A 27,023-nucleotide genomic window follows, 5' to 3' on the forward strand; every position below is an offset into this window, starting at 1 on the left:
GCTTTGGAGAACAGATGGACACCACAGACACTCTGCTTCAGGTGAGACACAATTTGCTTTAAAGTTTATTGAAAATTAACTTCAAATACTCAGACTTAAATATGTAAGTTAATTGAATTTAGGTTGAATAATTAGTTTAAAGTATTTTATTATTTGAGTCCGAACAGCGAGTTGGAGTCATAGACTGTATATTAAATAGGTTGTAATCCGGTATCCACTGTAATATACAGTCTTTGGTTGAAGCGAGTTGTCTCTCCACCCCCTTCTCCCCAGACACAGGGAAGCTCTGCAGGCTGCAGGAACACTGCAGGAGTGCAGGTTGTGCTCAGCCTCATAAAGTGACAATAACAAGTGCAGATTAGTCTTCTATTGTAAGTTGATCAGCTGTTTTTACTGCCAGTGTCTGTCAGCGTAAGGTTAAGCTTGTTATCCTGAAAACAAAAGCCCACTGCTGTGAAAATACACACTCTAGACTCACCGCCCACCAAAGTCCATCAGTGTTTTGCTAAATTTGACCGACATAAACATCTACTCCTTCCTCAAGATTATTATGATTTCTCACAAACAGATAGTTACCCATTTGGGGAACATTCAACATAAATTTGAACTCTAATTACCATGAAGCAGACAAACTAAGACATTATTGTGACCCAGAATAGAAATTTCAAAGGGGGGCAGCACTACAGCTACAGTGTTTACAGCAAGTATTTAAACTTAATATGTTTGCTTGACACGTCATAGTCATTTTATGATTTATTACAGTAAATGTATTACAGATTTCTCCTTTAAGTGAAGTGGAACTTGGGAAATGAGAAAACATGTTCAATAAGCTTAGGATGTTAAGCTGATCTGCTCAGTCACACTGACAAACATCACAAACAAATTTGATTTTCTTTTACTGTTTTTTTGTTTTTTTTCAGTTTGAAGATTCAGTTCTTCATTTGGCACAGGCATCTTCCAGCTGCAGCTGCTCCTGTTGGAATTTCAGCATTGGCACAAAGACAATATGTGAAACTGCATTTCACTGTGAGGGGATTTGGACAGAATTCAATAAAAAAAAACCCTCATCATAGTTCACAGTGATTTCATTACCGAGAAAACAAACATGACTCAACTCAAAATGCACTAGAGACACTCAGCAAGTTTCCATCGTGTATGTTTTCTTCAAGCTATAAAAAAAAGAGTCTCAAGAGAGTTTGAACTCCCACACAATGCATGCTGGGAAGTCTGGTGATATTCTGCACCTGTAAATGTTGCTTTCACTCACTTTTACTAAATGGTGTGTACAAGAAAACGATAAGTTGGTAAAAACACAGTTTTATTTTAGGAAATCAAAACATTTTGTTGAGCACAACACTGCAACTGTTCTTTCAGGTATGAATTTACGAGTAGTCCAGACTCGCCGTAGGAGTCGGGAGTCAGGAGTTTGCCGTTATCCAAACAGAAACTTTCAATAATGTTTGCATATTTCATCACTTTGAAGCAATTTTGAGTTTGAAAATCATAAATTACACTTCAGTAGTCGTGTTTGACTCTGCGCTCGAGTTATAATCTTAATTCTAAATGTACCCACACAGCCTGACAATATCCTCGTTAATTTAAATTCAACATCCTCCGTTATCATCTATGACTATTATGGCCTGTATTTTCATCCAGCTCTGTGAATGAGACCTCGCCTTGACGCCTTTCTCCTTTTGCAGTCATGGATCGCCAATAGCGAGGCATTTTTTGAAGCCATTTTCTATGGAATTTCCCCTTTATTTCGGTGACAGTACAGCCCTCAGGTAACACAGCGTTAACAGCACTTGTTTACGCTGTTAAAATGATTGATTTTCCTTTATGGATCTCTGAAAACAGTTCTTTTTACTCTTTGATGCCATATTCATACACGAACACTTCCTGACATATGCGATAGGAAGCACAGCCTTGTATGATATTACTGGGGCGTTAAATGTGCTAATTTACAGGCCTCACGATTGTGCACTCAAATACGCACAGACAGATCACCGACAGTTATCTGAAGTTACAAGCGTTTGCTGAATCTGATGTGTACGAGCCCTTCATATCAATAGAAAGTGAGAGAAAGTTAAGAATACGAAAATGTTCTTGCATGAGGCTCATTGGGTACATATATTCACAAGCTTTCTTAATAGTTCTTTCAGCTAACGAAATATATGCTAAGTCAGTTTATGTGTTGTTTATTGATCTAGACTGAATATCTAGTAAAATAACTCAAAAATCCAAACTTGGTATCTTAAGGGATGAGTGTTTGTGTCAAGTTTTCATGTCATTTTGACAGTCCTGAACAATTGTGTGAACTCTAAGTTGTCTTGAAGACTTGATATCATCCATTATGACAGCTGTTGATGAATTGCAGGACAGATTGTTGAGAGGCTTCCACAGGGGGGAACCTTGACTGAGGCTGGTGTGAAATTATCTTGGTGATGACAGAGAGAAGCTCCTGTACATGTGGGTCAGAAGAGAGAAACCAAACAAATGCCCCTGTTGTTTTCTGCCAGACCTAAAGTGAGAAGTTTGCTCCAAACTGCCTGTGCTATGTCCTCTCCATCTCATGTTCCATATTCACAGGATCCCTGTGTGTCCTGTCTGGTTCACACTGCAGCGAGCCCGCCACATATACTGTCGTCCATATGGACGGTGGGACAGTGAGGACGGGCTAATCCTCTGAAACCCCATGAACTTTGCTTTCTTTCTCTTTGCTGTCTTTATGTTTCCAGGAATCAAAGTTTGGGGGTCAGGTAGGAGGCCGGCAGCAGCTCGCAGCCCCGCCGAGCAGATTGCCTGCTGCTGTGCTGACTGAGGGCCGCCGCACACAAAGCATGAAAAGTGTGGATTCCCGGGGCCAAGTGCCCGCGCGGTGGGCCCTGCAGTCCCCGACCAGCCTGGGGGAGAAAGGAACGACTCAGTCAGCAGCCCAGGGCCACTGGAGCGATGAAAAGATAATTCTCCCCCCCACTGCCGCTGGACCTCATGCGGCGTCAAACCATTTGTGAGCGGTGACACAGCCAGATTGGGCCGAAAGGATATGAGTGGGAAACTTCAAAACCTGCTCATGTTTCTGCGAACGTGAAAGGATTTGTATAACACATTCAGATTTGATGGACTTTCCCATGTTCGCTCCGGACAGCCCTTTTTTGTTGACATGTTCAAATAATGAATCTCTTATGTGTAGGCTCCCTTTTTCCCCCCCTGCTCCTGAGTCCTGTTTCTAGTTGCCGGGTAGGGATGCTGTGCAGACCATTCCATCGTCTGTCCCAAGCTTATGGAGAACCGCTGACTCGCTGGCTTCCAGGAACCAGGGTGAGTGTTCCTGCTTTTACCTATCTCAAGCTGTCAGGATGCTAACTGCAAACTTGGTGCAATTACTCCTTTAATTTAGCCGTTTGCTCAGGACGGAGACTCTGTATCTGTGACTGACAACGATTATGTGATAAGAGGTTTTCACAGGACAATGAGATGCACACACAGAGATAAGCCATTCTGCTTTATGAAATGAGCGTAGTTATCAGGACATTATCCTGCATCATTTCTTATAACTTTGATGCCAAAGCTGCAGGTGTTCACAGATAATGCGATGTGACATTTGTCTGCTTTGATTCTGTTTGGCAGCCGTGTGAAAGACGTTCCTCTGAAGTCCATACTGTTAGCAGATAACTGAAATCTCCCGGGAAAATCCTCCCGTCTGACATTAGCACAGAATATCTCAGCAAAAAATAATGAAATTTAAGATGGATTTCACTCTCTGATTAAAGATGATATTCTCTGAAGTGACAGATGGAGTGCGTAAACTGGATTTCCTCTCGCTCTGTTTCAGGTGCTGAAATGGAACATATACTTTTGATTCTTTTACTGTTTAGTAAGGCCTTATCAGTCGCAGCTCAATTTAATGGATACAACTGTGACGCCAACTTTCACAGCCGCTTCCCCGGTGAGGAACTCACAGAAACTGACACAGATTTAAGCTTTTTGTTTTCAAAACTATGGTACAGAATTTAAATGTGATTATCTTTTCAACAGAAAGTTCTTCTCAAACTTACTACAAAGAGGAGATAATGACTTTGGTACCACTTTGCAATAAGCCTACCCTTATAAATGATTTATAATTAACTTATTAATTAGGTTGTAAACACTTTATGAATCATTAATAAGCTGTTAGAACAACAGTGACCTGTTGCTTGCCAAAAGCCTCAGATCTCACTGTTACTGAGCTCACTATGTCATCTCCATCAGCAGCATTTATACCTGTCAGCTTCAGCACAGATTTGTTCACTGCGTTTAACAACCACCAGCATATCTTAATAGTTAAAAAGTTTCATTTGGCATCAGATTAATTTATGGAATAACCAGATGGTTGGTATCTTCTTCGGAACAGATCTCCAGGATCTCCAGTTGATAATAGTCCTTTACTTGGTGCACCGATCACCAAATATTAGTGATCATTAAATGGTGATTTTGCCTGCTAAAAAAGTTTGTAATTAATTACTAAGAATTATAAGTAGTATGCAGTAACTGGTTTTACATATTGTCTTTGAGAAAATGCTGGAACAAAGTTTCTCCATCAGGAGCAACTACAGTTGGAAGTTCTTTAAGTGAAATGAGAAACTGAGAAACTGAAAAAGGAAAATAAATCTGTTTGTAATGTCACTACGAGTTACTACTAAAGTTTTTTTTTTTTTTTGACAAGAAAAGTTCATTACAGAATTTCTTAAGTTAAATCTTTAATACAGGCCAGATACCAACTTTTTAAAGTTCAAACAAATACTTTTTTTATTCAGTGGATTTGTTTTATTGAACAAAAAATGAATACATATAATATGAACATGAAAACGCTGAGTACATTTTTTTTAGTTCATTCAACCATCCAAATCTATGCAAGCTTACGTTGTATGTGTTGTTAATTATCTCTGCCTGGAGGAGATCATGCGATCGTATTTCACACTTTACAATAAGGCTCCCTTTTGCCAGAAATAAATGTTTGCAACTAATTACTTAGAATAATTAGCTCAAACTTGTTTGTAATTGTTTATTGATGACTTATAAAGTGTTTACAACTTAATTAATAATCTAATTATAAATCATTTCTAAATCATTTGTAAGGGTAGTTTTTAAAAAAGTAGGATTTGTCTGAGCTGTTCTTAAATATTCCAGGAAGATAGTTTGAGTTTGTTGAGTCTCAGTCTCAGTTTGTCACATACTGATGTTTTGTGTTGGTAAAACATCCTGAGGACAGAAAAATAATGAGGAACACAGGCAGAGGGGAGGGTTTCTGCAGATACACACACCACCACACACAGATCATAAGTGATGATTGAAGGGATCATGTTTCCAAGTGTTTACATATTTTTTTATTTAGGAAAATGTGGCATATTATTCCTTTAAATAAACATTGTAAAGTGGTACCATGACATTTTTGTGATTAGAACAAAATTTAATACATATAATTGTTTTGGACTGTAATCTATATGACAAAAGATCTTGTGACTCATGCGTATGTCTGTATACACCTGTCTCTGAATGTGTGTGTGTGTGTGTGTGTGTGTTGCAGCGGAGAGGGACATCAGTGTGTACTGCGGGGTGCAGACCATCACCCTCAAAATCAACTTCTGCCCCGTCCTCTTCTCCGGCTACACTGACACCGACCTGGCCCTCAACGGTCGCCATGGTGACGCTCACTGCCGCGGATTCATCAACAACAACACCTTTCCCACCGTCGTGATCTTTAGCATCAGCCTGGCATCGCTGGAATCCTGCGGCAACTCCCTGGTGGTAAGAAGAACAGCGGGGTAGACTGGGTTGATGCTTGGATTCCTTGGTGCTTAAAGGGATAGTTTGGATTCTTTGAAGTGCGGCTGTCTGAGTTACTCATCCATAGTCAGTGTATTACCTGCAGGAGATGGTTGTCGACATGCCTCCAGTTTGAAGAAGCAGCAGGAGTACAGGTGTAGAAAGCTAATCGATGTACTGCTGGGGACAGGGTCAGCGGTCAGCGTTTTTTTTTTTTTGTTTTAAACACCAAAAAAAAGTTTACACTATATTGTGGATTTTTTCACAGCTTTACCTTGCTGTCAGACAGACTTTTCCTGCAGGAAACCACTGTTGTATAAGCCAGATGTCACTCTCTCCAAAGCAACCAAACTCAATTGTCAAAAACAGACATTTTACCACTGTTCCTTTGTTTGTGTTATTCCGTGACTGTGGTGTTTTAAAGGGATAATTTGGATTTACAGGAGTCATGCATTAACAAATAAACTAACTGATCGAGGCAGTGGTAGACAAAGAATGCACGTGAATCTGAATAAGTTATTTAGGAAGGCACAAATAATGTGACGGAAACAGAAACTTCTTCTACTTGAAGATGCTCTTTATTTTTCAGAAAAAGTCAGCCCCCGCAAAACTAAAAATGGTTGCATCTGCCTTAACCAGTCACTGATTTAATGCAAGATTATGCCCTCCAACTGAAGAATATGTTTATACTTGACTGTGGAATTTTTTCAATATCCCCAGTTAAAGTGGAGATGGAAGTGGACCTCAGACAGTTCATAAAACTTAGTTTAGCTAAAAATAAAAAAGGCAAGAGAAAGATAGATGAAACGTACAGCATGGAAATATTTAATTATATGCCAATATTAAATAATTTTTATGCTGTATAGTCACAACAGTTACGTTGCCAGTGAATATTAATTAATTCATTATTATGGCCTCTAGTGAGAAAATTCTTCTCTGGGTGGACATTTCACCATTTTTGTCTTTAAATCAATCAATCAATCAATACATTGAGCACAACAAAGGAAGAAACAGCTGGACAAAGTAATAAACCTAACAAACAACATGAAACAAAAAAAAAACTTACAAAAAAGGGGTAAAAATTCTCTGATTTCAGCTTCTTAAATGTGAATATTTTCTGGTTTCTTTGCTCCTCTCTGATAGTAAACTGAATATTTTTGAGTTGTGGACAAAACAAAACATTTGAGGACATCATCTGGGGTTTTGATCAACATTTTTCACCATTTTCTGACATTTTATGGACCAAACAACTGATCGATTAATTGAGAAAATACTTGACTGATTAACTGATGATGAAAATAATCATTAGTTGCCCTGAAAACACTATATTAGGCCAAAGTAATGGAATGTAATTAGGTTACATTACTTTAATATTGTGACACTTGGATTATGTTACTGAGTACAGAAATAATGTGTCATAAGCTCTGAGTCTTAGATGACTCGACACTTTTCTTGATAACATGTACGCTAACTGACACAGACAGAACAAATACAAATTGAAGCTGGAAACTTTCAAAACTGCAAAAAGCATCACAGCGGTTTGTAGAGAAAAGATCAGATGTGTCTTTTATTCCAGCACACTGTCTCGTTTGCAGTGCGCACGTTCTGATGTTGACAAGTTGTGTTTATGTGGCATTGAGAAGAAGTCCAGCGCTCGTTATCTCGGTGAAGGAGCTTCTGTGGGATCCCAGAGGCCCTGTCAGGATGATGAGTGAAAAAACAATTCTTAAAACAGTTTAAAGGGAGTTTAGAGTGAGTCTCTGCTGAGTGAGCTGTCTCTCAGCTGTGTTTGTGCTGAGTGTTGAGCCGGATGGGACGGGACAGTTCCTGGAGGGTCCGCTCTCAGATATGGAGGGACTGAGCTGGGGATTAGTGAGGTGCATTAGTGTGGCTGATGGTATCAACTTCTGTCCAGTCAGCGTGCCCACAGCGAGATAACGCTGGTCCGGGAGGAGTGTTACCCACGCTGATGTTGTCCTCTGCAGGTCTCCACAGCTCAAGGACCAAACGCCTATGGGAACCTGTCCCTGGTGCAGATTGGAAACATATCAGGGTACATCGACACCCCGGACCCTCCCACCATCATCAGCTACCTGCCGGGGCTGCTGTACAAGTTCAGCTGCAGTTACCCGCTGGAATACCTGGTCAACAACACACAGCTGGCCTCGTAAGTCTCACTCACGTCAACACCTACACCTGTACCAGAACTACTTTCTTTCTACTAGACAGAAAGTAGTTCCTCCGTGAAACAATCAGGTCATGATTTTTGGAAGGAGAAACTGGTTTTGAATTTTTCAAGTCGAGTAGAGAAGGCAAGACATCGCTACAGCTAATGTGAACATTCACAGCTTCACAAACTCTGTATCATATAAATGTTCAAGTTATTGTGTTCACTTCCTGTAGCGACCATGCATAAAACCTATCACTAAAATGTTTAGAAAAAAAAGTAGATCAGAGGTTAAGTGGTTTATAATCGGTACAGTATGATTCAGATATAGTCAGGTAGGGATGCAATGATATCAAAAACTGATACGATAAAACCACGATAAAAAGTTCATGATAAGACATTTATCAGGATTTTAAAAAAACAAAGAAAAAAATATATATATTATAAATATAAATATATATAATATAATATAAAAAATAGCAAATAATAAATCTGATGTGCAGCATTTTTTGTTCATATAGAATTAGTTTTTCTTTTTAAATTAAAGTACTTGTGTTTTCCTTCTTTAATGAAATAAAATAAAATTAGCAGCCAAGAGCTGAACGTGCAAAAAAAAAAAAAAAAAAAAATTGTCTTGAATTATGTTCAACAAATAATGCAGCAGTTTTTAGCAGTCTATTTATAAAATAAAATAAAAATAATAATATAAATTAAATATAAATTAACCATGTAATATAAGGGTAGATATCATCTCAGTCTGGTGCACTATTGAGACATTTTTATTGTATTTTTGTGATTCAATATCTTGTTACATCCCTAATCAATATAGTACTACACAATAGTACTGATTTTATTATTATGTTATTTTAATAACACAATATTTCTAGGACATTATGTGGACCAAAATGAAAATTAGTATACTAATGCATCCAGAGACAACCTCATCATAAAACGTTGCCTAATCAGACCAGAAACCAAATCTGAACATTCTCAGCTTCACATTGGTTTCAGGGATATTATATATAATCATATTTTACAAGTGTTCAAGTTATGTTGTCCTGTATCTAAAATTAATAAAACCAGCCACTGGATTTTGTGGGGAGCCGATTTATATACAGCAAGACTAAGTAAGCAAATGAGCATGAAAATAGATTTTTTCATTACTTTATTGCAATGATTAAAAGTTCATAATTTCATACAACTATTTAAATGAGTCTGTTGCATATTTTTATACTTTTGTATTAGTTATCATATAATGAACAAATAACTAAATGATGCAAACTCAACCATAACAAAGAAAGACAGAAAAAGGGGAGAGAGGAGAAAGGGGGGGGGCAAGTAGGAAAGGAAAGGAAAGGAAAGGAAAGGAAAGGACAGGGAGCATTGGGATTGTGGATATGGGTTTATTTCTTATTTATTGCAAATGTTGAACTAGACTGATAGATTGTGATAACAGGAAATTTAATCAAGCCTACCCTCGGGGTAAACATTTTTCAGTTTTCTCTGTTATCTCTGATTGTATTTTTTTTTTTTTCCATGTCCAAAAATTTGATCTATTGTTGTTGGACATGATTTTAGTTTTGGTAGATTTAGCTGTTTCCAAATCCTTCTCACCTGTTTCATGACTGTCACATACATTATGAAAATAGAGAATTTTGATTGACGTTGAAGATTATGAACGAAATGAAGAGGTGCGTAAGAGAGGGGCGAGTTGACCAAAAAGTTGCAAATGAACTCAAACTCTTACTAGTACCAAAACATTGCAAATAAATATAACATCGCAAGTTAGAGTGTGCAGGAGTTCATTGGTAAAGATGAAGATTATAACTGTTAGTCTGAAGTCTCTACACTATAAAACACTGTGTAAGTCAATCATATCATAGCTGAATGAATCAGAATGATAGAAGCGATGGCTGTAAGATGCACCAAATGTGTCCTTTATTAATATTAGCAAGCATTCTTACAGAATTATCTGATTTAAAAAGCAAACGCAAATGTCAGCATCAAACAAATGTCACCTAAAATATTGGAATTAGTGTTCCAGAATGGTTCCGGCAGCTTTGATCACTCTTTTTTTTTTTTTTTAATCTTCATTGAAGGTCAGCGGCTGCAATCTCAGTGAAGGACAGCAACGGTACCTTCATCAGCACGTTGAATCTACTGCTGTACAACGTAAGTTCACTTTAGTACAGTCTGAATGTCTGTTATTTTGCTGCATTTGGTTGGGAGCTGAGGCTGTTGCATTAGAGACAAGGTTATATATACCACAGCTGTACTTCATCATCAAAGAGCATAAAGAGCTCTGCAGCTCTGTTAAGTTAATCTGTGATTTCAATGATTTCTAAGAGAGATGATGATACACATATGAGACGGGGACGATACCAAAGACTCAGAAGCTCTTTTATGCAGCTCAAGTAGGCAGCAAATTACCTTTAATCCTGTAATTGGAGAGGATTATACTCAATTTACCCTCAATTCATTTCAAACCTGTGCAAACTGAAGTCAATTGGAACCAAACATGAGTAAAAAGAGGTTCTACGGAAACCCGATGAAAATGAATCACTCTCGACGAGATGAAAGCGAAGAGTCAGAAATGTGCTGAAATCCTGTATTTGTGTGCAGGACTCATCATACATTCAGCAGCTGTCCATCCCCATGGCAGGACTGACCCTGAAGACGCGGGTGTTTGCAGCGGTCAAAGCTTCCAACCTGGACAGGAGGTATTCAAACAACGCTCATTCTGAATACGCTTTACACCAAAAAATACAGCTTTTAATGTAGGCTTCAGCAAAGGCAAGGCGGGTTAAAATATCACTTTATGTCGTCTTCGTCTTGTGCCAGTTTGTTGGATTATTTTAACAGAAATAATGTGATGAGTACAAGGACCCACACATATGCTGACTGTGCGGAAGCTAATGGTGTAGAAGCAGAGGGGAGCGCTGCAAAAACAGCACCGTTCTTTCAAGGTGCAAGCAGAGGTGAATGAATCTAAAATGATCCGAACTCCAGCAACACAAAGTAAAAAACAACTTTATTTTCCCCGATGACCCACAAGCCGAAAACTTTTGATCTGACAATAAAGTTGTTCTTTTCTGATAAGTCAGCCTTGAGTATCTGCCGACACCAGTACATCAGATACCATCTTTTCCCTTCTCTTAAACAACTATGTTATTAATAATACATTTGTATGGATGCACTTTGCTTAACCCAACCATCTACAAAACATCATGCTCAAGACAAGGCAGGGCAGTTTTATATAAGGCTCGGTTCATACACAGAGGGAGATTCAGTGTGTTGTATAGGGAAGTTAAAACAACACAAAATGAGTTAAAATGATACACTTAAAAACAGCTAAATAAATGTGTTGAATCTACAAAATAGATACCAGAGTAAAAGAATAAAATATTTTTGAAATAATAATACAATACTATGACAATTCTTTTTCTATCTGAACTCAGGAATTCTGACAAAGTATCTTAAATACTGAAATGTGAAAATCAAATGTTACTGTGATCTGAAGAATTAAAGGAGATTGAATGAATATGATCTATGTAGGGGAAATAAACAAGTTTGGTGACGCTGTTCTGCTAACCTTTATTCCATTAAAATTCAATGTCTGAATCCTTTTTTTTTATCAGTTCCATCCCCAATTATTGTTAATAATTGATACAAATCTATGGGGTGGTGGGGTGCAAACTTTTTTTTTTTTTGCTTCTGAAAGGGGGTCAGTTTTTCTTACACACAAAAAAAAGGTTATGTACCACTGATCTAATGTAATGGACGTGTGAAAATTGTTGGAGAGACATTCTACCGAGTTTGCCGAACATCTCCAGAGAATCAAATTCCCAGCTGTTGTCTGACTGGAACAAATGTCTTTAAATTCTCTGATTCTTCAGGGATTTCATGACCAGACACACTTTTCACACTTCTGGGAATCCACTTACATTTTGTTACTGCTTCAAAATTTTAAAAAAATTGACTGCTTCAGTCAGACAAACATCGCTCTCTTTGTTTTGAACGTGACTCAGATTTGAGTGTGTGCAGTCTTTGTCTTGTGGTCATGTGATCTTGCCCGTGGGTTTAATGTTGGGTGGGACTTTGCTTGAAGAGTGGGTGTCAACAAAAGGACCTCATTATTCTCACCAGTCTATGCCAGTGACCCAGAAATGATGTTTGTATACCACTAATTTGCAACAGCAGCACGCTGTCCAGTAAACTGACAGTTCACCCCAGAATCAAAAATACATATTTCCCCCCTGGCCTCTAGTGCTGTTTATCCATGTAGATTTCTTTGGCGTGATTTGCAGAGTTTTGCAGATATCGGCTGTAGAGATGTCTGCCTTCTCTTCAATATAATGGAATTACATGGCACCACAGAGCACCAAAAAATACATCTGAAGTCTCATGTAGGGAATACTTTATTTCTACTAGAAAGTATGTAGTTTTGGTAGATTCTAAAGTACTTCTTATACATTCTACGACAGAAAAAAGGTAGTTCCTACATGAAACTGCTCACAGTAAGGTCTGTGGATTATCTTAAGTAACTGGGTCATGATTGATTTTTGGAAAGAGATACTGGTTTTCGATTTTTCAGATGTAATTTTAGGTGCTTTGAGCGCCACAGTGTGAGTGCAATTTAGTCCCATTATATTGAAGAGAAGGCAGACATCTCTACGGCTGATATCTCCAAAACTCTGCCTCTCACACCAAAAAAATATAGATGGATAATCAACGATACAAGCCAGGGAAGAATATGTATTTTTAATTTTGGGTTGCACTGTCCCTTTAAAAGACATTCTTAATTAACACATACAATTTGCAAAGTTGCAAAATGTTGATAATGAATCATGAATCAATCAATCATTTGTTTTCCTACAATATCCACCAGTAAGAACTACTGATTCTGCTTTGTTAAGATCAGGAAAAAGACGGCGGGCTTTGTTAAAGTGTTACTTCACCCTGAGGACAGAGCCTAACTCCAAGTAGGAGTGTGTACGCACGTAGGTGCTGAGCCAAAAGTGAGCAAATAATGAAATGAACAAATGCACAGATCAAACACTGCAGGGCTTCAATTTCCACTTATTTATTCAATGTGCTGCCTAGATCTGCACTGAATAATTTAGGAAAATGATAAAAAAGTGAGCAAGGGTCGCGGTCGACTCTGTCAGCATTTGTCTGTCTGCTCAGGATGATTATTTAAAACAGTAGATGGCATGTTGAGCCACTTTCAACTCATGAAAAGCAGAGTTTAATACATTTGGTAAGAAATATCTGTTCTTATTCCCAGGTTGTCAAATAGTGATGTTTTGGCAATAAGACTCAACAATCAACCATCTTACCTGTGAATGTCTCCTGTCATGGGATAAATTCCCTGAAGGCTGAAAACTGAGCCGAGAGCAGGAGCAAAAGTCTTGTTTTCTCTCAGACAACATGAATTATATCACGCTGAAAGGTTATTATGGACCTTTCACTCAATGATATCTAAACTGCCTATCTCAGCTTTATAGTGTTTATCGTTATCAGTCATATCATTTAGTTTACAGCTTAAAAGTTTTTGAACTGTGCAGTGTCACTTTAAAGATATGTTTTAAGACTCACCTCGAGAAAAATCTCAACATCTCTACTCGTCTTCTTTATTTAAAAATTCTGAATCAACGAATATGCAAATATTCTTCTTTTCAGAAGTTTTTGTCAAACTCTTGTCAAACATAATAAAACTGATTCTTCATCTTAAATAGGTGGAACATTCTAATGGACTACTGTTACACCACGCCCTCTGGAAATCCCAACGATGACCTCCGCTATGACCTTTTCTTTAGGTAACTCACATCTGAAAACACATCCACGACATTGTTCAGATCTGACATTTCATAATCATCCTCCTGTGATCTTCCCTCCCTGAGCCAGCTGTGAAAAAGACCCTCAGACCACCGTCTTTGAGAATGGGAAGAGCCAAATGGGACGCTTTGCCTTTGAAGTATTCCGCTTTGTAAAGCACAAGAACCAGAAGATGTCCACCGTCTTCCTGCACTGTGTCACCAAGCTGTGTCGAGCGGACGACTGTCCCATGCTAATGCCAGTGAGACTAACAGAGGACACTTTCACACGTAACATGACAAACCATCAGGATCAAATAGAACACACACGTTTTATCAGTCTCTCCTAAATCCATCTACCGCTTTTCATGAGGTGACATCTGATTAACTTTCAAATATTCACTCAGTCATCAGTGGTGCAAAGTAACTAAGTACATTTACTCAACTGCTGTGCTACAGTATAAATTAGAGTACTTGTACTAGTATTTCCATGTGAAATATGGCACTTTTTACTCCACTATACTCATTTGACATTTGAAGTACTAGTTACATTACAGATTCTTATCTCATTCATCTCATGAATTTGTTATCAAAGCCATATTTTGTTGAGGTTTTGATTTTTACTCTTCAATTATGCTGGAAAATATGTTTTAAAAGATCAAACTCTTGGCTATTAAGCCTTGTAAACTCCGAGAGTTTACATGATGTTTTTTTCATTTCACGGCATAGTCATAGTGAGCAGCTTTATTTTATAAAGTAGCTCAGAGCTCTCTTAATGCTGATCAAATTACTTTAATATTTTATTTTTCTATTTTTAAATCGTAATTCTTATTTAGCTTTGATTTCAGTGGGTTATGGAGTTGACATGTTATGGCTGAGACACATCTGAGAGCAATATAATTTAATGGGTTTGTCAAAAAATTGAACATTTACCAGTGCTTGAGCAGACTTTTTAAAACCAGGAACTGAGACAAGGGTCCTTAGGGTATAGCTAACCCTTTTATGCCTGATTATTAAATCATGTTTTTTGTAAAAATCTGACAGAGGACACAACTTTGAAGGGCCAACATTTTCTAAGACAAAGATGATTATAATAGCGCATTTTTATTGCTGTTGTTATTGGTTTTAGATTTGAAGACTTTTAACACATTTTTAAATTGTTTGAAGTTGTGAATTTTTGTCTGTGACAAGGCTGTTTTCTGGCACAGAGCAAGTTTAGAAATAAGAAAAATTAAAGCAAACCAAAACATTTTAATAATAATCTTGCCTACTGCCATTTTAAGCAGGAATTTGATTTCAGGCCTTTTATTTGTTATGTAAATGTTGAAGTTTTTAGAGTCTGAATACCTCTTTTACCACTGATAATAAAAAATCACTTACCAGGTCAGAATGCAGGCTACTCATAAGTCTTTATTTATCACAAACTCTGTTAACTGACATAATATTAATGACATTAAACATAATGTCAGGGTTTATATATTATCGTGAGGCCTTAATGACAGGCTGACATGCCTCTATTCAAAGTAAAACTTTTCAGTCCTTTAAGAAAAATGTCAGATATATTTGTCAGATGTTCTTACAGAGCAGAACACTTATATTCCTGCAGTCTAAGTGACTGTATGATTGTCCGCTCACACTTCCTAACAATGGTTTATTGGGACTTAATTGACAGCAGCTGAGAGCTGCTTCTCATCCATAACATAGTCAGGCCGCAACAGCTGCATGATATAGCAAGCTGTTCCCTCATGGACAATAATACATGTAGTGTTGACACATCCAGTGTTTACTATTTTAAAATCAAGGCATTCTTACATCACACTTCATATGGCGATATAACCTAGAAAAGCCGCAAAATACTTTTATAAAATGTAAAAAGGCAACATTAATGGGTCATATTAACTGTGCAGAGTGTGTCTCCTGAATACCTTATCATTATAAAAGTGGAACACATCAGGGGGGTTTCATTCCGCCACCGTAGCTCCAAATCTATTTTTTCCATAGATCTGTGGCAGCAGGAAAAAGAGAGACATCCCAGAGGGAAAGGAATCAAACGGAGCGTCTGGGAACGCTGTCCTGACTGCGGGGCCCATCATCACTCGGAGTGGTACGTTTTGATAACGCTCCTCCTCCTCTGTCATTCCTTCTCCTCAGCGTGTGTCTCCCTCCAACCAGCCTTCCCTTCCTGACATTATCCAAACAGCACTGTCACTGTTCTTCCTACCTGAGTACAGCACCGCACGCTCTTTTTAATTCTTTCAAGCTGCACAGTTCTTCCTCTTTGCTGGGATTTCGAGCTGTGCTGTGATTTCCAGATTGGGTACATTAAAAGGTACTCGTGGTTTGACGCCGGGATGATGGCTATGGTGGGAACTTATCTGGGTGACCTATATAGTCAGAGAGCACCTGAAGGCATCCCACTTATTTATGTACTGTACAAGAAATGAACACCACAGTATACTGTGCTGAATACAGTGTATTACTGCTACCCTTAAATGCCCTTTACTTTTTTTTCCCCACAGATGAAACACCAACCAACAATTCTCAGCTGGGTAAGCCTCCACATTCTGTTCACAGTGTGGAATGATACTTTTAAATGCAGTGCATTGCCTTTCCATGATATGAAATGGAGCCATTTAAAAAACCAAAAGCCTTCAAATTTTAGGCCACTATTATGTTTTATTATCCTGTGATGTTTGATTCATGGCAGGAGTTGCATTTAGCACCCTTTCCCCCCTCAGACTAATTGCACTTCAGAGTTATTTTGCTGCATAACACAAAATGACTATTGAAAACTCCCACAGACTCTTTTCCATTCACACAGGTGGAGAGAGCAAAAAGCTATTGTATGAAATTAAGCAACGAGAGTGTGCCTTTTCAGTGTAGAAAACGTGCAGGAAGAAAACTCCAAATGCACCATGTCCTGTGGTTTTGTTAAATTTGTGACGATTCTTTAAAGAATTTTCCACAAGGTTTGCAAGTGTACATCAACAAATAACTTCTGTTAATAACATAACATATAAGTACCCCAAGGCATTGATAGATAAGCAAATAAATAAAATACACAACTCTATTCAAGATAAAGCACAGACCTCGTTGTGAGCAGTTTCATGTAGGAACTACTTTCTTTCTGCAGTAGAATCTACCAGAAGAGCTTTATTTTCTACTAGAAAGAAAGTAGTTCCTACATTAAAGTGCTCACAACAAGGTCTGTGGATTATTAGAGATGCTGGTTTTGAATTTTTCAAATGTATTTTTTGGTGCTTTGAGCAACACAAGCCATCAGTGCCATCTAGTCTCATTGTATCTGACATCTCTACGGCCAATGACCAAAATTTTCTAGATGGATAAAACGGGCCAGAGGGAAATTATTTTTGATTTTGGGGTGAGCCCTTTGATCCTCACCTACCTCTTCCCCATGGGTCTTTTGATAAATCCAACTATACACCAGACCGCCTACATCTTTTTAGCAACAGTGCATGCTGATAGCCAGAGCTGTCTTTGAGCATGGTTCAAATTCTGCCCTGAATCATCAGTCAGCAGCATACCAGTCCCTCCAGGACTTTGCAGCCCTAAATGCCAAAAAAGTAGCTTTTTTCTGTACAATTCATTAAAAATCAGAAGAAACTATTGAGATTGTTCATTCTATTCTTTATTGAGATGCACATGTATGATGCTCAGGGAACTGCTATGGTTGGTTACAAGCTAAAATTTGCAGAAAAGCTGCAGTGGTTGAACAAAATTGCAAGGTCGTACTGAATTCACAGATTGGTTGAATTTGCATGAATTGTTGTGATCACAACATTGCAACTTCATGGAGGGATTGGCATACATTGACTGGAGTGCTGTCGATGTCTAAACAACATGCTTCAGACAGAAATTTTCTTATTTGTTCCCAGAGGCTTGAACACACGATATGAAAAAATGGGTTAGGGTTAGCAGCAGTTTTTTTCTAAGTCAGTCAGTAATCAAAATACACATTTTAAAGCATATTTTATTTAGCTTTTTTATTGCTGAGACCCATCTGGTAGCAATATTATTTAATGGATTTGTAGAAAAATAGAAAGTTTACCAGTGCTTAAACCAGGAAGTGAGACAGGAGTCCTTAGGGTGTAGCTAATCCTTGTAATGCCTGATTAAATCATGTTTTTGTAAAAATCTGACAGAAGAAGTTGGCAGACATATAGGACACAACTTTAAAAGGCCAACCTTTTCATAAAAATATATATTTTAAAACAAAGATGATTGTAATAGCACATTTTGTAACTGTGTTATCAGTAGATATTGTTAGTTTTAGATTTGGAAGTGTTTCTTTTTTCAAAACATTTAACAAAAAAGTACATAAATCTTTAAAGAATACATCTTTACCAGAAAACTAGAGTGTTGGTATTAATCATGTCTAAAGTTTCTGTTGTTAGGACATGATTTGTCCCAATTCTTGAAAATAGGTGCAATGAAGAAATCGGTGTCTCTGTTGTTGATTGTGGTTAGTGTGATTGCTGTTTTGGATGGCTGAATTATTTTGTGCTATATAACAGCACTGTAGCTGAACTGGAAATGCCTCAGAGTGCCATTAAAAGTTTTCTCAGAAACAAGAAAATCAAAACATCAAATAAAATGGATTGAGAAATGCTCAGTGCATAACAAACAGCTGGTGAATTGAAGAGCAAGTATTGAAAATGTGAACAGATTTGATTGTTTGTTTGTGTTCGTGCTCTTCTAGCCCATCTGAAAGCCCCAGTGTTCCAGATGAACACGGTGACAAGCGCGCTTATCTCAGGCGTGATCATCCTGGGGGTCATGAGCGTCTGCTTCTTCATCTTCTCCCTCACACTCCTCAAGGGCAAGAGCACGCCTGTCAGCGGCCTGTCTGGAGTCCGCAACCCAGCCTTCAACTGAGCGCCTGATCCCGACGCACTGCAGACGCTCTCCCACAGCCGGCAAACAGATGTGACGCGATGTTTGTGCGTGTAGTCATTTTACAGGAGAATAAGAGCTAAATGTTGATTTAGAACATTGTTAACAGGTCTGTACAATGGGCATTAGTGTAGAAGTAAAGCAGGACTTTTTATACGTTGTTCTGTACTTTGTGTTTCAGCCATCTGGCAGACTAGGTCTCAAACTGCATGTGATCATCTGTCATGCAGCGGAGACGCTCATAACTTAATTCAATACCTCAGCTATACAGCTTTCAATTGCAGGGTTTAGGATCAATTACAAGGCTTACAGTATATTATAGTATTTTATATCTAATGGTAAAACTCACACTTTCAGCTAAGAGGCCGAAATATAAGAACTCTTCATTGAAAATATGACTTGAGGGAATAAAGGAAACTCTATTACAGAAAATTAAAATTTAAAACCTTTGATTAAATGAGCTAAGAGGAAGCTTTGGGCTTGGATGTTAACCTTAAGTCTTCTTGGCAAGAAATCTAGAGCTGTAACGATAAGTCGATAAATCGATTAATCGATCAATTAAAATTAGTTGCCTAGTATTCTGATAATCCATAAATCGTTTCGGGCATTTTTCGAGCAGGTTTCAGCTTCTGAAATGTGAGGATTTGCTGCTTTTCTTAGTCATTTATGGCAGAAAATGGAGAGACTTTGAACTGTTGGTCTGACAAAAGAAGCAGTTTGAATATATCACTTTTGGCTCTGGGAAATTGTGATGAGCATATTTCACAATTTTTTGATGTTTTATAGACTAAACGATCAATCGATTAATCGTAAAAATCATTAGTTGCAGCCCTAATGACATCTAACTTTTTAAAGGATATTGATATAATAATTGGAATAAATGTTTAATTTATTAATATTGCAACATATTAGAGGGGTAGTCTTATGATTAATCAATTAATAGGTCTGTTCTACCTAAATATGTAGTTCACTCACTCACTTTAAATATTTTATGCAATGTGGCAGCAATAAATTTGTTTGTTAAGTTTCATTTGTACATGTATACCCAATGTCATTGTGTATAACCTTCCCAAAATGTAAAATGTCATTAATGATCTATTCCTGACATGTGCAAATTGTGTACAATTGTACATATTGCAAACATTGCACTTTGAATTGTGATTAAAACTTGCCCGGTGTCATATTTCTAAACACACAGTATGAATTTCCTCATAAACTCAAGTGGAGAAGTGCTTTAAAGAACAAAGCAATTTCCTATTTGTAGCAGTCTAGCTAGTAAATCAGTTTTGTCTGAGTTTAACAGTGGAAAATTGCAAGTCATCCAGGATTTTATGTCTTTAAGGCATGCATTCTGGCTCAACTGATATATATATAATTGGATATCATCTGCATAAAAATAAAAGATCAAAAGATGTTTCCTAATAATGCTGCCTAAAGGATGAATAAGGTGAAAAGAACTGATCCAAGCACAGAACCCTGTGGAACTCCTTGACTAACTTTGGTGAGGAGGATTCATAGTTAACATAAACAAATGGAGATCAGTCTGACAGATAGATATAATTGGGTATCATCTGCATACAATTAAACTTTATGGAGTGTTTCCTCATAATCCTGCCTAAAAGAAGTACTTATCACTTGTCACTGTCCAATGAAAAACATTTATTACAGTACTCTTAACTTTTCAGGAGCTAAGAAGAACCACCATGTTTTAAGTTTTGTGGCAATTCATTTTTCAGGAGGTCCAGTGGCTTTGTACATGGTTTGTTTGACGTAATAAATAGGAGAAGTGTCTCAACCCATAAAAGAGCACTCCTTCCTTCAGATTTAATGACTAGATCTGGTCCCAGTACAGCCCCTTGTGAAACTCAAGATTCATCATGAACATGCACATACTGAGAACAAGCAGATAAACGGGACTTAAACCAGTTTAGGGAAGCTCCTTTCATGCCAGCTGATAACATGCTATAACTTGCAAATGATACGCAAATGACCAAAAGGCCATTTTTATTGGATGCCTGGATCATTATTTCAAACCCCTTTTTGAAATTGTTGCTCATGAACTTTTCGTTTTATTACTGTCAACTGCATCAATTAACAGCTGTTGTGTCATGAATACATGAGCAGTGGCAGTTATGGCGCTGAGGAGGATAATGGAGGTCCTTGGTGAAGTCTTTTGTAAATACGACAAATGATATGTGAGAAACACAAAATAATACAATATTTTTTCATGTGTTTTCGATTTCCATTACAAGTGAAATGAATATAGAGACAATTCGAATATATTGTTATTAAATGTTAATTAAAAGGAATAGACTGTTCTATCATACTGTTGCTCAGCTCAATCAGGTTGGATGTGTATCATTTTAAAAAAATGTTTTGCTGTCATTTGCTCGGGGTTTACTGAAGTGTCACCACTGTAATCACCAATAAATGTCAGACACATGAAGGCTTCCGTTTACATAAAGGAAAATGTGAGAAGACACACTGAGCGATTTGACCCTCGATTTCTCTTGTTGAAGATAATAGGTGGGTGTAGCTCTTTGATTGATAACCATACCACGGTGACCTTTCCAGCAGATTAACCACAACAATGCACAGTGTCCTGTGGACCCATGAGGACTGCAGTCACGTTGTTTGGGTTGTGTGTACGTTGTGTAAAATATTGGGTAATATTATTACATCATCTCCATTACAACTACTTTTTTAAAATATATATATTTTTTCATCATTTTGCTTTATTTGACAGTGACAATAGAGGGAGACATGAATTGCAAATGGCCCGCTGGAGAAACTCTACCAGCTCAAGGTGCCACACAACCACCTTTTAAACTTTAGGCCAAACTTCATGTCTACAAAAATCTACAAAAATGAAGAGCTAAATAATGATCACATTGTCCTAGTCACCTCTTGTTTTTTTATATACCACAGCAGATGACTAATTAGCCAACCACTGACTGAGGGTTACCCTCATGTTTGAAGAAAACAATGGTCCTGTGGTAGATTAAACATGATAAAGTGCTGTCTAGGCTGGCCTTACGGTGGAGAAAATATGGTAAAATGCCCTGTAGCATGCCCCTCCAGTGGACAAAACATGAAAATTGGAACTGTTTCACAACACCATTTTGCCACACTGGTGTCCCGACATGTACAGGTGGTGCACTTTTTATTTTTTTTAATCTTGCCCCAAGTAGCCACCAGTGGCTGTCTAGACTAAAACCTGCATACCCTCAGCCCCCTATGTCACATAGATCTCCACCGTAAAAACTGTGGTACGTGCACCACTTGTAGTGGTACGCCAAAGAATATGCAAAATATTTTCTTTAAATTAAATATTTAATCAAAATTTGGGCTGAAAACACATGAAAAATATGAGATAACTGAAATGTAAGTTAAAATAATGAATTTGTTGTATTTTTGTCTCAGTGTCAACCCTTACAATCATGCATGTAGCCTGCTCACACCTCAGTGATTATTACCAGTACTTACAAGTTAAACTGTGATGGTAAGAATAGTAAGCAGAGGTAAAATGAAGAGACTAAAAATGAATGCTTCAAAAACACTCGTGGCTCCAAACAGGAACTACTATGAAGAGGAATGCAGATCAGGAGGAGAATATTTCAAACTGCTATGTTGAAAATAAAGTGGATGACAGTAAACTTGTTCTTTTGCTAGTAGCTACGTAAGACGGGCCAGTGAAGTTTCCACAGTGCCTGCTAGCACCAAATCATACAAAATAGTTAGGTGGTACTTGGAGTGCTCAATATTTTCTGAGGTGGCACACAATATAAAAAGTTTGAGGAACACTAATTTAGGTAATCTAGTCCAACAAACTGGTATCTTAAAGGTATACTAGCGGTGAATGAAGAGAGGGAGCAGTGTTAGCAAGAGCAAAGCAGAGAATCTGAGAAATGAAATGGCATTTTCTGTTTGTTTCAAGGTTTTTACTGTGTGTGTGTGTGTGTTTGTGTGTGTGTGTGTGAGAGAGAGAGAAAGACAGAGAGAGGGGGAGGGACCATAGGTATATAATAATGAACTAGATAGTGAATGGAAAGATGGTGTCCATTCAGTCCAAGGAGAGTTGCTTGCCTGGTGCCTAAACCGAAAAAGTTTTCTATCTTCCAGGGGTTTTTTTTGTAGTATTTCCCCTCTTGCTGCCACCTGCAAATTCCCACCTGACCTATAGGCATTACATTATGATGACACTGCACTTTTTAAATTGCTTTTTTCAGCTCAGGGAAAGTTTTACAAATATAAAATCTCCATGGATCAAAAATACATAACAGACGGAATCATAACAGACCTTGTGTGAGCTTCAAGTGTCCTGTCAGGGAAAATGCTCTTTGGTGCTGCAATACCATGAGTGGCCACTGGGAAAAACTGTCAGCAGTGTTGAGCAGCAATACCTTGTCTAGTTCTATTATAAGTCTATGAGAGAGATGGAGGCAGTGATATAACTTGGGGCAGTTTGATACAGGTGTGCACCATTTTGGCACAGTTTCAGGGTTGAACGACACGTATCCTCAAAACGGCGTGCAGCAGGCTTTGAAGTATGCTTTCTCTTGTTGGTGTACCAGAGGTACTACTTAATCACCAGGTGGTATATGAATCCCACCCCATTAAAAAGACAGTAAAGATCACACTTGTGGAACACAACAAAATGTTTTATTACTTATTTTACATTAATTTTTTATTATGTTTTTTGGGGGCTCAACACACACCTGGATGCCACATTTCAATTCAGTCCCAACCACACACCCTCTGCTGTTACTGACTGGAGGCTATGTGCCACTGCCCAGAGGTTGATGCCCAGAAACATCCTCTCAAACACACAGCTTGTTCTCATTCCCATCTCATCAAATACAGACAATCACGGTACCTTGGTGGCTGAAAGAGATGCACTGGGCTTTCAAGTGACTTAACTGTAAACCATGGCTTTATGAGTATGAAGAGGAAGAAGTCTGCATCTGAGGTGGATGGGTGGCTCAGAGAAACACAGGGCTTTCACACAGGAGACCAGGGTTCATGTTCCAAGTTCCAGATAATTAATGAGTAAAGACAACCTTAATAAGTTCCTGATTTATAATTAAGTCTGATGTTTTTGACCTGAGGGCTGCACTATACAGGAAGCTCAACACAGCCGGGCTTTCTTTGCATGAACTGGCTCGACAAAAGTTAAAACCCCAGTCAAAGATAATTGGTGTCACTAAAGTGGTTATCAACTGTCCCTGTGAACTCAGGTTTTCTTCATCAGGCTCTGTGCGCAGTCACATAAAAAGGGGGGTTGGTGCATCATTTGACTCTTCTTCCACACATGAGCTGCCCACTTTGGTCAAGATGAACAGGTAGTTATGATGGAGAGCGAAGGGGAACATAAAAAATATACACTGCAGCAAAAACCAACACTGTTGCTTCAAATAAGATGAGAGGAACGCAGCAGAAAATTACTGATCAACTTAATGAGCTCTTAATGCTGCTGTTTAATTTTAATGTGACAACTGCACATTAAGAAATTAAACTTTCTAGAACAGATTTAAACATGATGATGTCGACCTCACGCTGTTCCATTATAAAGGAGACATGGAAATCACTTTCAGTCCATGGGGTGTCTATGTTTTTTATATCAGTGCACAGTGCACACAGGAGTTTGGGATGTCAGGGATGCAACTGCAGTGTTTACCATAAGAAGACGTGGATTTGCTCCCTGAAAAGATCATAAGCTGTGCTGATTAGCTATGCTAAAGCATAAAGCATTTTTATTACAAGATTTAGACGGCTTCAGAGCAGCTCAGAGTGAACTTAAAAGGTAAAGGAGAAGAATGGCTATGAAGAGCCGCAGAAGGAGTTTCTGCATGGTGCATAACTCAGCACTTGCTAAGGTGCCACCAGAAATAATCTGAATGAGAATTCTCCTCCGGGTTTGGTGATGATGACTTTTCTGCAGCCCATACGTTTTCTGATAAGGAGACTCTTGGATTACTGTAATAATCCACTTGTTGTTATTAGTGTGGATTTTGTCCATGACCACTACCAGTTAAATTCTTAAGCCAGGAAAGCTGCAACATCTAGTGTATGCAGATTTAAAGTGTGAAGTAAAAAGGGAGTTTTTCTTCTAAACACATCATAAATGTTAGAAAATAGAGTTAGACTGTTTCTGTGTTCAGGATTTTTTGGGCGGACATGAAATATGGTTTGCTGATGCGCCAGGACCATGAACGGCACCGCCTCCCCTCCGCAGTTACAGTTACGAATGTACTTTCAGCGACTCTCTCAGTCCAAATCAGCCCAGCAGTTCACTTCAGCTCACTTCAGTAACAACAAACAACAGAAGGAAAAAAAATGACCATCCTGTCACTGTCCTCACGTCCAATAAAGCTGCAAAATGGAATGTCCATGATTCATTTTCAGGTCCAGAATTTCAGTGACATTGACACTGATTGTTCAGTTTTCATTCCATACATACATACATGCCTAGATAATTCTTACTGACTCAAAGTCCTAACATCAGAGATTATGAATTATTTTGACAGCACCACCATGGAGCAGAGGTCTTCCCTTTTCATTATCCTTTCATGTTGTTTACAAAGGAATAGAGTTGGTCTCTGATATGCAGAGACAAAAGATACCATATAGTATCATATAGTTTTTTTCCCCAGTCTTTTAGCTCAGTTCAGCCATGTCCTTAAAGGGACGGCTCCCTCCAAAGTCAACTCCACAGCAGTTTCCAGAAATCATGAACTGGAAGGGGGGATACAGCACAGATGAGGAAGACACTATTGTTTACATCCCACCCTGTCATGTGTCTCAGACCACAAGGCTATAACAAGCATGCACCGGGCATCTGTCGGGCATCAGCAGCTGAAACACAAATCCACCATTATTCACAGATCACATTATGAACATGCAGAACTCCTTGCTGTCTTTCTCCCATTAGCACCACCCTGCCAATCACCACGCCTCCACTGCCACAGTGACCCTACACATCCTGCCATGATTCCCATCTGAAGATGTCACCGGTCTACAGTAAAAAACGTTGTCATAAAACAATGGATCTAAGAAGTATGCCCCCACAAGACTGTGTATGCTCCGGCTACAGTTTATACCGGCATGAATGCATCGGCAAGATCCAAAAATACAGCATGATTGTGTGTCTCTCCTGGCTGGCTTTGCTGACTGAATCTGGTGCCAGCGTTCTGCACCCTCGTGTCAGCGAGGCTTTCTGAGAAGGTGACAGCTGATTCACCGCTGCATGAAAGAATTTTCTCTTTTCTGTGTTAAGTACAGACAAAACTGGAATTGGCTTTTTTCCATTCTAAGAAAGCACTACACCACTCAGAACAGTGCTCTTTTTAAAAGGCCCTGCTTATGTTGCATGGAAAAGCAAACAATGGAGAACATCCTCCCTGACTACGCAAACAGAGCCGCAGCCTGTACATATGGCCTCTCAGGTGTACTGAAGACAGAAAGCAAAGGTTGAGAGCCCATAGCTTTTTGAGTCTATAGCAGTTGTGTAACAATGATGACATTTAGCATCCATCTGGCTCTTTTCATTTAAGTGTCATAAAGTCCTTGTAAAGGAAAAAGTGAGTTTATTCTAAAGACATTCTACATATTGGAAAATAGTTGAAGACGTGAAAAAACTAATCTATGTAGTACTGAATCATGGAGTTATGCTGCAGCCATGAACATCTCTCCTCCCCCCAGAAACTGGTTTATTTCTTAAGGAAATTTCTTTTTGAGAACTTCTACACGTCTGTGGATGTGCACAGCCCAGGACAGGAAAACTCTGTACCCATCTACCGAGCATCAGAGATATCAATTAAGTGAGGTGCCTGCAGAGCCCAGAGGATACTAAAAGACAATCACCCACCCAGGCCACAGCCTGTTCACCCTGCTGCTGTCTGACAGAAGATACAGAAGTATCCACTGCTGCACCACCAGACTGAAGAGCAGCTTCTTCCCTCAAGCTATGAGACTGCTCATCAACAGCACGCTTCTATTCAAATTAGTTTGTTCTACATTTTTTCCCTATTTGTTTCATTTTAAGTCAATCCAATCAATCAATCAAAGAGGGGAATATGACAGAATCTGGCCATACAACCTTGTTCTACAATGATAAATAAAGTTCCTTGTATCCTGCTTTGTATGATTCTCACTTGGCTGCTAAAGGAATTGATGAACTGCTGTCTGGACCTCCATAAAGATTCTTGTAACCAATGTAAACACAGCACCCAGCTGCAGTATCCACAGCATCCTCTGGGGCAGTGAACTATCCCACAGGATCGTCTGTAGGTCATGATAAAGGATATTGCTGCTATTGTTGA

The 27,023-nt window shown here is 38.5% G+C and overlaps 1 protein-coding gene across 1 annotated transcript; it reads left to right on the top strand.

The window, feature by feature from the left end:
* Positions 1-681: 681 nt before the first annotated feature.
* Positions 682-19,945, top strand: zpld1a (zona pellucida-like domain containing 1a). The gene is made up of 11 exons (XM_084730244.1): positions 682-3,321; positions 3,836-3,949; positions 5,567-5,787; positions 7,791-7,972; positions 10,072-10,144; positions 10,595-10,692; positions 13,711-13,791; positions 13,880-14,051; positions 15,790-15,892; positions 16,308-16,337; positions 18,509-19,945. Exons 2-11 carry the CDS (start codon positions 3,844-3,846, stop codon positions 18,682-18,684), a joined length of 1,242 nt encoding a protein of 413 aa, XP_084586370.1. The 5' UTR covers positions 682-3,321; positions 3,836-3,843; the 3' UTR covers positions 18,685-19,945.
* The last annotated feature ends 7,078 nt before the right edge of the window (positions 19,946-27,023 follow it).

This window comes from Lutjanus erythropterus, chromosome 11 (assembly GCF_056507025.1).
Source record: "Lutjanus erythropterus isolate fLutEry1 chromosome 11, fLutEry1.hap2, whole genome shotgun sequence".
Lineage (NCBI taxonomy): Eukaryota > Metazoa > Chordata > Actinopteri > Lutjaniformes > Lutjanidae > Lutjanus > Lutjanus erythropterus.